The sequence below is a fragment of the Anomaloglossus baeobatrachus genome, chromosome 1, assembly GCF_048569485.1.
Source record: "Anomaloglossus baeobatrachus isolate aAnoBae1 chromosome 1, aAnoBae1.hap1, whole genome shotgun sequence".
In the NCBI taxonomy this organism is placed as follows: Eukaryota; Metazoa; Chordata; class Amphibia; order Anura; family Aromobatidae; genus Anomaloglossus; species Anomaloglossus baeobatrachus.
Window position 1 is genome coordinate 741,845,029 of NC_134353.1, and position 11,493 is coordinate 741,856,521.

At 40.9% G+C, this 11,493-nt stretch overlaps 1 protein-coding gene across 1 annotated transcript; it reads left to right on the plus strand.

Annotated features, from left to right (window-relative positions):
• Positions 1–6,637: 6,637 nt before the first annotated feature.
• LOC142251043 (posterior protein-like) lies at positions 6,638–8,422 on the plus strand. Its single transcript, XM_075323580.1, has 2 exons — positions 6,638–8,150; positions 8,400–8,422. Exons 1-2 carry the CDS (start codon positions 6,638–6,640, stop codon positions 8,420–8,422), a joined length of 1,536 nt encoding a protein of 511 aa, XP_075179695.1.
• The last annotated feature ends 3,071 nt before the right edge of the window (positions 8,423–11,493 follow it).

An 11,493-nucleotide genomic window follows, 5' to 3' on the forward strand; every position in this document is an offset into this window, starting at 1 on the left:
TACAGCAACAGGCCCTCTTACCCCCCCTCTACAGCAAGAGGCCCTCTTACCCCCCTCTACAGCAATAGGCCCCCTTACCCCCCTCTACAGCAATAGGACTTTTTATATGATGCATGCCATTTTCAGATCGTGCTGGCTCCTTTTTCTCTGTTATGACTGTAGTTATGCTACATTTTTCTGGTGGCTGACCACCACCATGCTATGCATGCCTGATCTTGGTTTGCAATGTATTCCTCCTGTTGGTAGCTGTTCACATTCAGTTGCCTCACCCTTTCCACAGGCATTGCTAATTAAGCACCATACTTGGATCTGGTCCGCCTTTATCAATGGTTGCTGTCTGGCAGTGGGAGGGTCAGTTCTGATATAGTCCTGGTATGTGTAGCGCTTGCTCCACATGATGGGAACTGGGCTGGCCTCTATCCACACTTGCCTCTTTTGCAACATACAGTAGAAGTGGTTATATACAGGTTACAGGTATGTGTGCTCCATTATGGTTCTGCTTTTAACTTTATCTAGGAGGCCGCATGGCACATGAAATACATAATATAGTGTAGGACCCCCCTATTGAGATTTGCCGTGACGTTGGCAAGGGTGGCTCAAAGAATTGATCAATTATTTGCTAAAAATCTCAATTTATATTACAGTAGAGTTGGAATAAATCTGTGAATTTGCACTTTTTATGACGCATGCCATTTTCAGATCATGCTGGCTCCTTTTTCCCCCTCTACAGCAATAGTCACTCTTACCCCCCTCTACAGCAACAGGCCCTCTTACCCCCCCTCTACAGCAAGAGGCCCTCTTACCCCCCTCTACAGCAATAGGCCCCCTTACCCCCCTCTACAGCAATAGGCCCTCTTACCCCCCTCTACAGCAATAGGCCCTCTTACCCCCCCTCTACAGCAACAGGCCCTCTTACCCCCAATCTACAGACACAGGCCCTCTTACCCCCAATCTACAGACACAGGCCCTCTTACCCCACCTCTACAGACACAGGCCCTCTTACCCCCCCCCCCTCTACAGCAACAGGCCCTCTTACCTCCCCTTTACAGCAACAGGCCCTCTTACCCACCCTCTACAGCAACAGCCCCTCTTACCCCCCCAACAGCAATAGGCCCTCCCTTCCCCTCCTCCCCCCTCCAGTGTCTAGTATTAGCCTTTCTTTCCCTCCCCCTCCAGTCTCTAGTATTAGCCTTTCTTTCCCTCCACCCTGCAGTCTCCAGTATGAGCCTCTTTCCCTGCCCCCTGCTATCTCTATCATTACTCTTTCCCTCCCCTCTGCAGTCTCTAGTATTAGCCTCTTTCCCTCCCCCCCTACAGTCTCTAGTATTAGCCTTTCTTTCCCTCCCCCCCTACAGTCTCTAGTATTAGCCTTTCTTTCCCTCCCCCCTGCAGTCTCTAGTATTAGCCTCTCTTTACTCCATCCCCCCGTGTATATAGCATTATTCTTCCCCCCCCATATCCAGTCTGTAGCTTTAGCGACACCTCCACCTTTCCCACAAATCTTCAGCTCTGTGAGTGCATACCTGCTCCGGTGTCCGCCCTCCTCCTCCTGCTCTGGTGACAATCCGGTGAGAATCTTCTTCTAGCTCCAATGTCAGCCGCGTCCTCCTCCGGTGTGTGTCGTCTGCATTTGACACCGCAGCACGGAGCAGGGAGGTGATTGGCACGTGTTGTGTCCCATGACTGGGAACAACCTGTTGTATATACAGTATTTCTTGCATTGCATATTTTTCCTCCTATCAGGAAATTCCTTGATACTAGGTAGATTTAGACTGTATGAAGATTGTCCCTATGTTCCTCCCTTGGCTTCTGTATAGAATGCTCCTTCCTTCTTCCTTTGTTTAGTCTAGAGGAACCATTGCTGAAGACACATGTGTACACCCTGTACAGATTATTCCTTTTCACCTGCCGTTACTTTGTACTTAATACAAGATTCTAGAAGAAAACTACAGCGTTTCTCCTGGTCTTCCTACAAGTCATCGTTTCTGGCTGAGTTTAAAACTATCTGTGGATGCCTATAGTGTGAGTACAAGCATACAGTTATCTAAGGGACTGATAATTAGAGAGCTTGGGATTCACAGCTACCAGAAAGAGACAGAATAGTGAAAAGGACTAGCTGTGATCGGGATTAGTATACATACAGTTAGGTCCAGAAATATTTGGACAGTGACACAATTTTCGCGAGTTGGGCTCTGCATGCCACCACATTGGATTTGAAATGAAACCTCTACAACAGAATTCAAGTGCAGATTGTAACGTTTAATTTGAAGGTTTGAACAAAAATATCTGATAGAAATTGTAAGAATTGTACATATTTCTTTACAAACACTCCACATTTTAGGAGGTCAAAAGTAATTGGACAAATAAACCAAACCCAAAAAAAAAATTTTTATTTTCAATATTTTGTTGCGAATCCTTTGGAGGCAATCACTGCCTTAAGTCTGGAACCCATGGACATCACCAAACGCTGGGTTTCCTCCTTCTTAATGCTTTGCCAGGCCTTTACAGCCGCAGCCTTCAGGTCTTGCTTGTTTGTGGGTCTTTCCGTCTTAAGTCTGGATTTGAGCAAGTGAAATGCATGCTCAATTGGGTTAAGATCTGGTGATTGACTTGGCCATTGCAGAATGTTCCACTTTTTTGCACTCATGAACTCCTGGGTAGCTTTGGCTGTATGCTTGGAGTCATTGTCCATCTGTACTATGAAGCGCCGTCCGATCAACTTTGCGGCATTTGGCTGAATCTGGGCTGAAAGTATATCCCGGTACACTTCAGAATTCATCCGGCTACTCTTGTCTGCTGTTATGTCATCAATAAACACAAGTGACCCAGTGCCATTGAAAGCCATGCATGCCCATGCCATCACGTTGCCTCCACCATGTTTTACAGAGGATGTGGTGTGCCTTGGATCATGTGCCGTTCCTTTTCTTCTCCAAACTTTTTTCTTCCCATCATTCTGGTACAGGTTGATCTTGGTCTCATCTGTCCATAGAATACTTTTCCAGAACTGAGCTGGCTTCATGAGGTGTTTTTCAGCAAATTTAACTCTGGCCTGTCTATTTTTGGAATTGATGAATGGTTTGCATCTAGATGTGAACCCTTTGTATTTACTTTAATTTTGCTACTCCAAGCATGTCTGCTATCTCTCTGATGGATTTTTTCTTTTTTTTCAGCCTCAGGATGTTCTGCTTCACCTCAATTGAGAGTTCCTTAGACCGCATGTTGTCTGGTCACAGCAACAGCTTCCAAATGCAAAACCACACACCTGTAATCAACCCCAGACCTTTTAACTACTTCATTGATTACAGGTTAACGAGGGAGACGCCTTCAGAGTTAATTGCAGCCCTTAGAGTCCCTTGTCCAATTACTTTTGGTCCCTTGAAAAAGAGGAGGCTAAGCATTACAGACCTATGATTCCTAAACCCTTTCTCCGATTTGGATGTGAAAACTCTCATATTGCAGCTGGGAGTGTGCACTTTCAGCCCATATTATATATATATAATTGTATTTCTGAACATGTTTTTGTAAACAGCTAAAATAACAAAACTTGTGTCACTGTCCAAATATTTCTGGACCTAACTGTATATCAGTAAAGAACCTGTTACCAGGAGTGCTATACTGCATACAATCCAGAGAAAGGATTGCGCCAAGGGGCTGATAACAAGCCACAGCATAAAACTTTATAGCAGCTTGAAGACAGAAGGTGCCCTGTAAAGTATTAACCTGTTATCAGAACTGTGTGCAGCTATAAACCTAGAATCACCCATAAGCTAATTGTAAGTTGCAGCTAGAGACTCTGCAAATACATTCTGCAAACACAGGCTGCTCCCCAGCTTAGATTGCAACATTGTATTGGTCTCCCTGACAACCAGTGCAGAGCAGCATTCACCCTTCTTGATGGAGGCAAAAAGAACCCTCTCACTGCCTGTCCTAGAGCAACAAGAGAAAGACATGGACTCACACTTAAATTACAGTGAAAGATCTAAGCGGTTGACCAAACCAACATGGAAGGTTAAAGAGAACCTAGAAACAGCCAGAAGTGAACTGCTTACCCACACAACATTATTGTGGCAAAGAGTGCAAAAACAAGTGACTGTTTTATCTGCACCCAGTGCTCATGAGCTACCACCGGAGGGAGCCCTTGAACAACTGTACTCAGCATACCAGTCCTACAAAGACATTTTTAAAAAATATTCCTCTACCCTGCTGAGATCAAATACGTCTGAGTCTCAAAAAGAACTACAGGACTTCAAACAGATTAATGCTGAACGAGACCGCACCGTGCACGACATTGTGAGTGAGACTGAAGCAAAAATGGCGCTAATGTCAGGAGCGGCATCTTACAAATCCAGGTCCGTTAAGAGCTCAAGGCACTCACTCAAATCAGGCTCATCAAGGTACTCAACCCTCAACGAGCAGCTCATAAAGGCGCGCGCTGAAGCAGAAACAACGAAAGTACAAGCCATCTTCGTCCTGAGAGAAGCAGAGATGAGAGCAGAATCTGCACGCAGAGAAGCAGACATGAAAGCAGAATCTGCACGCAAGGAAGCAGAGACAATTGCAGAATCTGCATGCAAAAAGACAGAAATTGAAGCCCTACAGAAGGAATGTGAACATGTGGCGGCCATGGCAAGGCTAAAGGTCTTTGAGCAAGCTCTGGGTGGGAGCCAAAAAGGCAGCGCCAGCTTGTGTGATCTCGACACAGAAGACTCACTTAAACGTCCAAGAGATTACGTGCTGAGCCAAGCCGACGAACCGCCAACTACCATCAACATTCCCGTCAGCGCCACCACTTCTCCAGAGCTTCAAGACACTGATCCACCTTTAGCTTCCAGCCATCCAGGTTAGTCCAATGCACCTCAGACTTTCAAGCCTGAACCTGCTTCATAGTTCAATGCACAGCCACACTCTGCGCATCAACAACCACTGTATGCCCATGTCTACATGCAACCTAACATGCCGGCAAGGCGCTACACTCCCAACAACTGTGTAGTTCCGGCCCTGCATACAACAGAGACTGTACACACCAAACTGATCACTGGTCTAAACGCCTACGCCACTCCGTACCTTCCCACGTTCCCGAACCAAGAAGCTACGAACCACGCAACCAGCACCACGTAGTCAGCAAATGTGCCCCCAATGTCGGAAAGAACAGACATGTCCGACTTTGCGAGGTATATGATCAGCCGAGAACTCACCAACACCGGTCTCACAAAGTTTGATGACCAGCTCGAAAACTACAGAGGGTGGAAGTGTGCCTTCAAAACCGCAACGCGTGATCTCGGCATTACGGCTGCTGAAGAGCTGGACTTGCTAATCAGGTGGCTAGGGTCACTGTTGGAAGCCAACATGGACAATGTATGTATCATAACGAATTACTGGACTCCATATTGTATCTGTCAGCTACCAATATTACCAGGACTGTACATCAAAAGAATCGGCCATGTACAGTGAAGAGTTTCATGGCCATTGAAGAGGCAAGAAGGCCATTGTGTGTTCTGTGATGAACTGACCTTTGTCCTATCAACATGATAAAGGTTGCATCTTCACGTGAATTGAACATGGTGCCTTTAGCCTCTTGGAAGATACACAACACCTGTGGTATTCATGAATTGAATGTCCTGTTTATAGTCTATTAAAATGGATATTGGTAAACAATCCCTTGTTCAAGTGGAATACAAGCCATTGTACTGGAGATGGACATCAGGTCTCCAACCTGAATGGAGTGTAAATCTGTCCTCAGGCTTTGTGATATGAAAGACCTTTGCTACATACCAGGACACTATCCACAGGATCCACAGGTTTGTCAAGACTCCTCTTAATCCTTTAACAAATTGACCTCGGAGAGCCACCTTCAGGAGAGCATTGACATCAACAGCCAAATGCACGTTCCTGGACAACTCAAAAGACTGTGACCTGATTGGATGCTACTAATATGTGGAGGTGTTACAGGGATGGGCACTGTATGGGCCATGTGTGATTGTGTGTCTGATATAAAGGTATCCTACCAAGCTAGTCAGTCTATCCACTTCCCATCTTCCACCACCCTCTCCCAATACCTTTCCCCTTTCATTGTACCCTTTCCCTTAGTTAGGTTTTCCTTATGTATGTCATTGTAAATTCCCTATTTGTAATAAATCCCCTTTTAAAGATCCAGTAGCTCTTGTTAATTATGATTAACTGGCACCCTAAAACTCAGCAGATTTCTACATTTGGCACCCCAGATGGGACTGTGATTAAATTGCACAGAGAATCCACAAGAAATTAATCTGCTTTAATCCACATTGGAAAAGTGTGTAGATCAAAGAACCGAGGAGTCTGGATCTTGGTAGAAACGGAAATACTGGTGAGTAAAGACTTTCCTTGTAATCTATGTTGTATGTTGCTCCTAATGATTCTGGTGTTGTTGCAGATCAGGCTATGTATTATGTTGTGTTAGCAGAATGATTTTGAATGCATTTAGTAAAGTTAAATATCATTTGTAGTTGGAAAAGTGGTTTATGTTAAAATCAGATTTAAAGTGAGAAAGTATTGTTTCAAACAGTTAATACCTTTTGAAAGTTTGCATAGTAAGGTCTGGTGTTAAACGCTTTCAGTTAGAAATTTTTGTTTTGTGAGTATTTACAGTTTGTTGCTGAAAATGGAGTTTGTGGAAAAATACGTGAAGAAGTATGCCTCTGCCGTGTACCATGTCAGTGCAGATAAATCTTTAGAAGTCCAACATAACGACTTGATAGAACAATGTAGGAGCTATAATAATAATAATTTAAATAGTAAAGTTATTAGTAGGAAATTGAAAAAGGAAAAGTTAAGCAATGAGATTTCTGTGTTGCTTAAGATAAAGGAATTGGCTGTTTTGAAAGAAGCAAATTGGTGGAAGCAAAGGCTACAAATGAAAGAGGATATAGACAAAATTAGTGATTCTGTTATAGAAATTTCTGATAATACGACCAATGAAATACATGGTTTGCAATCAGATGTAAGTGAATTAGCTGTGAGAAATAGGAAGTTGGAGGAACAATTGAAGGAGTGTAGACTGAGCTCCACTTCACAAGCAACTCAGGTGTGCTCTTTAGAACTGAAAATTAGTCAAATGGAGAAGTTAATTGCAACTTTGGAAAGACAACTGGATGAAGCTAAATGTCAATTGCATAACAGAGAGCAATATATACAGTCTCTTAAGTCAAAGATATGCAGTCTGGAGACAGTCAATGTGTGTACTCTTTCTAATGATGATACAAGAGATGTCAGATATAGATCTCTATTGGTTGATTGTAATCCATTGCTCACTATTTCTGAAAAGCTTCACCTGTGTCAACTTCTTGGTAAGTTTGACTCAGATATTTCTCCAGTCATTCTATCTAATAGATTTGAGGCTGTGGTCCAGCAATATAGTCTGAACAACAAAAATGCTTGGTCTCTGCTCCAAGCTTGGCTCCCAGGACCAATGGCAGCACAGCTAAGATCTGAACAAATGGGTGATAACTGTACAGGTGCAGAGCTAAGAAGGAAGGAATTGCAACGTATCATAGGTGGAAGAGATACTAGGGGTGAAAAGACCTTAGCAATTTCCAGATTCAGGCGATATGATGATCCTACACTCTTCTGTAATAATTATCTGGCTCTATACAGAACTGTTTACAATTGTCTAGATATGTCTCAGGATGATGCTAATTTTCTGTATTCAATGGCAAATCGTTGTAATGTAGATTACACCACAAGAGTAACTCTAAGGAATACCAGCTCCTTTGAAAACTTTGTGAATATACTCAGGGACTGGTGTAATGAGTCAAAAGAGCAGCATGAAACATCAGAAAATGTATCTGCTTTGTATAGACCTAAGAGAAGAGGATATGTTAGATATTGTTATAAATGTGGCAGACCAGGACACATTAAACGTTATTGTAATACACCTGACATATACCCAGAGCCAAAAAGCCATTCATTGCTCCAGGAGATTGATAGTGTTGAGGCTGAGGAAGAACTTGCCACCAACAATACACAATTTACAGAGATATGTGAAAAGATATGTAAGATAAAAGCCCACGCTGATACCACTACACCAAAGCCGCAGACAATGCAGAGCCCAAAGCCTGAGAAAGGAGAGACTGATAAACAGGAGGAGACACCATATTGTAGACCACAAAAGGAAGGTGCCAATATCCCTGTGTTCAGTCTATTGGAAAGTCAATTATTCTGTCTATTCTGGAGCTGGTCACAAATTGCTCTACCCCTTTTGTTAACTAACACAGCACAATGTACCAATACGGTTGGGTAAACAGTGAGGTTTTATTTTTAGGCTGTCAAGTTAGTTGTGACCCTATTAACATATGGATAGGATAAAAGGTATGTCTTCTATTTGATTTGGACTTGATCTAATTATGTTTTGTGTTTATTTTTAGACTGGAGACCAATTGTCACCTGATATCAGAGCAAGGAGAATAACCAATGTGTTTTGTTCAACAGGTCTTTTACAGCACAGTATCCATGGATGAATCTGATTATTTCTTTCTACAATTATTACTTTATGTAAATTCGTATGGCCAGTATGTTTTTAAAGTCCACGTGGTTTAGACAATGAGCTCAAGATTAAACGTTTAATTAATTGTTTGCAAACAATTAAACAAGTAATCATCCCATTGTGATGATGGGGTACTGTATTAAGCTAATAGTCAGTAGTTTGTATTGTATGTATGTTCTTTATCTTGTTTCACAGGTAACCATTTTAAATCAGGACCTGAAGTTGGATATATAAATTATATGATAGTGCCAACCAATGCAAAGCTATGGTTTCTGTGTAAATCTGCAGAACCACCTGAACCCCTTTATTCACATATATTCATCATGAGACAGATAAAGTTGAGTTAACTCTAATTGTTCTATGTTTGTCTGTTTTGTGTTGTCCTGTGCAGTGCATTGTGTCATGGTTTTATTTTGTTCTTAATATTTTTGCTACTCAAGAATAGTAATTTTTTTTTATATACATGCATATTTTTATTTTTTTTTTATTTAATATTTTTTTTTCTTACTTAAATTTTTTTTTGTTTTCCCCCTTTATTTTTATTTGGTACAATCTTTAGTACCAAAGGGGCGTTTATTATGTCTATGGAGGTTAATTATTTTTTTTATAAAAAAAATTTCTTTCAAGTTAGATTTTTGCTAACTGCACATACTTGCAAGTAAAAAGTGCTCAAGTTAATTTTTTTATTTTCTTGTAAATAAACTCAATATGTAGATGACAACTGCTAAGAATCTGATACTGCTCTTGTTCTTTATTTCCAGGATGTGTGATGAAGCAAAAGTTAACCTATCAAATTTGAATCCTGGATGAGCTATGATTCGATGGCAATCGGATTCATAAACTTTAAGGAAGATTTCTTGGGATCTTGTCACCTGAATTAATTTATATCTGAAAGATAATAAAAGACAATGTATTCGAATGTAAACCAATCATATATATATATACAAGATGGAAGTATTGATAACACAGTGTGCCTAAGATATTATAATAGATAATCTACGTACAGCACATTCTAATAAACAACAAGAAGGTGCTTTTAATGGGACACTAGACACGCTCTTACCAACTAATACCTTATACAGTGGTACAATGTAGATGTGATAAAATCACAAACAATATTCAATGTGAGAGATATACTCAAAAGCTAAGGGAATTGTTTTAAAGTATGACAAGTAAACATCATGATTGTCATTCCTTCTATATCATTAACTTGGAGGGCTTAAGACTACCTCTCAGTGCCAATTTAGTTTAAAATATATAGATTTTTAAATTTGTATATGTTAAATGGGTGCACATTGTACTGGTAGAAATGTTGACATATATTGCTATATACATATAATAATATAATATAATCTTGTATTATTGTTTTATATAGATACCTGTTGTATACTTGCAGTCATGTATATGCTATGTCTTGTATATGCTATTCACATAATTCAGGTGTAATTTACATAATTAATGAGATATAAATGCATCTCGATATGTGTGAATGAGAATGAATGTTGTGACTCCAGCAATTGCTATGCCTTGTCCTTGTTAGATACCTTGCAGTGATGATGTCCTGATGCAGCTACCTATATGGAATAAGTGGACGATAATTCTATAGTGGAACGCTATTTTGTCATGCCCTGGCAGTAAGTGTGTGTGTCATTCAGACACAAAGGGGCGTATGTTGGAAGCCAACATGGACAATGTATGTATCATAACGAATTACTGGACTCCATATTGTATCTGTCAGCTACCAATATTACCAGGACTGTACATCAAAAGAATCGGCCATGTACAGTGAAGAGTTTCATGGCCATTGAAGAGGCAAGAAGGCCATTGTGTGTTCTGTGATGAACTGACCTTTGTCCTATCAACATGATAAAGGTTGCATCTTCTCGTGAATTGAACATGGTGCCTTTAGCCTCTTGGAAGATACACAACACCTGTGGTATTCATGAATTGAATGTCCTGTTTATAGTCTATTAAAATGGATATTGGTAAACAATCCCTTGTTCAAGTGGAATACAAGCCATTGTACTGGAGATGGACATCAGGTCTCCAACCTGAATGGAGTGTAAATCTGTCCTCAGGCTTTGTGATATGAAAGACCTTTGCTACATACCAGGACACTATCCACAGGATCCACAGGTTTGTCAAGACTCCTCTTAATCCTTTAACAAATTGACCTCGGAGAGCCACCTTCAGGAGAGCATTGACATCAACAGCCAAATGCACGTTCCTGGACAACTCAAAAGACTGTGACCTGATTGGATGCTACTAATATGTGGAGGTGTTACAGGGATGGGCACTGTATGGGCCATGTGTGATTGTGTGTCTGATATAAAGGTATCCTACCAAGCTAGTCAGTCTATCCACTTCCCATCTTCCACCACCCTCTCCCAATACCTTTCCCCTTTCATTGTACCCTTTCCCTTAGTTAGGTTTTCCTTATGTATGTCATTGTAAATTCCCTATTTGTAATAAATCCCCTTTTAAAGATCCAGTAGCTCTTGTTAATTATGATTAACTGGCACTCTAAAACTCAGCAGATTTCTACATTTGGCACCCCAGATGGGACTGTGATTAAATTGCACAGAGAATCCACAAGAAATTAATCTGCTTTAATCCACATTGGAAAAGTGTGTAGATCAAAGAACCGAGGAGTCTGGATCTTGGTAGAAACGGAAATACTGGTGAGTAAAGACTTTCCTTGTAATCTATGTTGTATGTTGCTCCTAATGATTCTGGTGTTGTTGCAGATCAGGCTATGTATTATGTTGTGTTAGCAGAATGATTTTGAATGCATTTAGTAAAGTTAAATATCATTTGTAGTTGGAAAAGTGGTTTATGTTAAAATCAGATTTAAAGTGAGAAAGTATTGTTTCAAACAGTTAATACCTTTTGAAAGTTTGCATAGTAAGGTCTGGTGTTAAACGCTTTCAGTTAGAAATTTTTGTTTTGTGAGTATTTACAGTTTGTTGCTGAAA

What these genes read in the sequence shown, in the direction of transcription:
- LOC142251043 (XM_075323580.1), top strand. Translation starts at nt 6,638, where the DNA reads ATGGAGTTTGTGGAAAAATACGTGAAGAAGTATGCCTCTGCCGTGTAC. An exon ending in TTGTAGACCACAAAAGGAAG is followed by an intron (nt 8,151 to 8,399) that starts GTGCCAATATCC and finishes GTTTATTTTTAG; the next exon opens with ACTGGAGACCAATTGTCACC.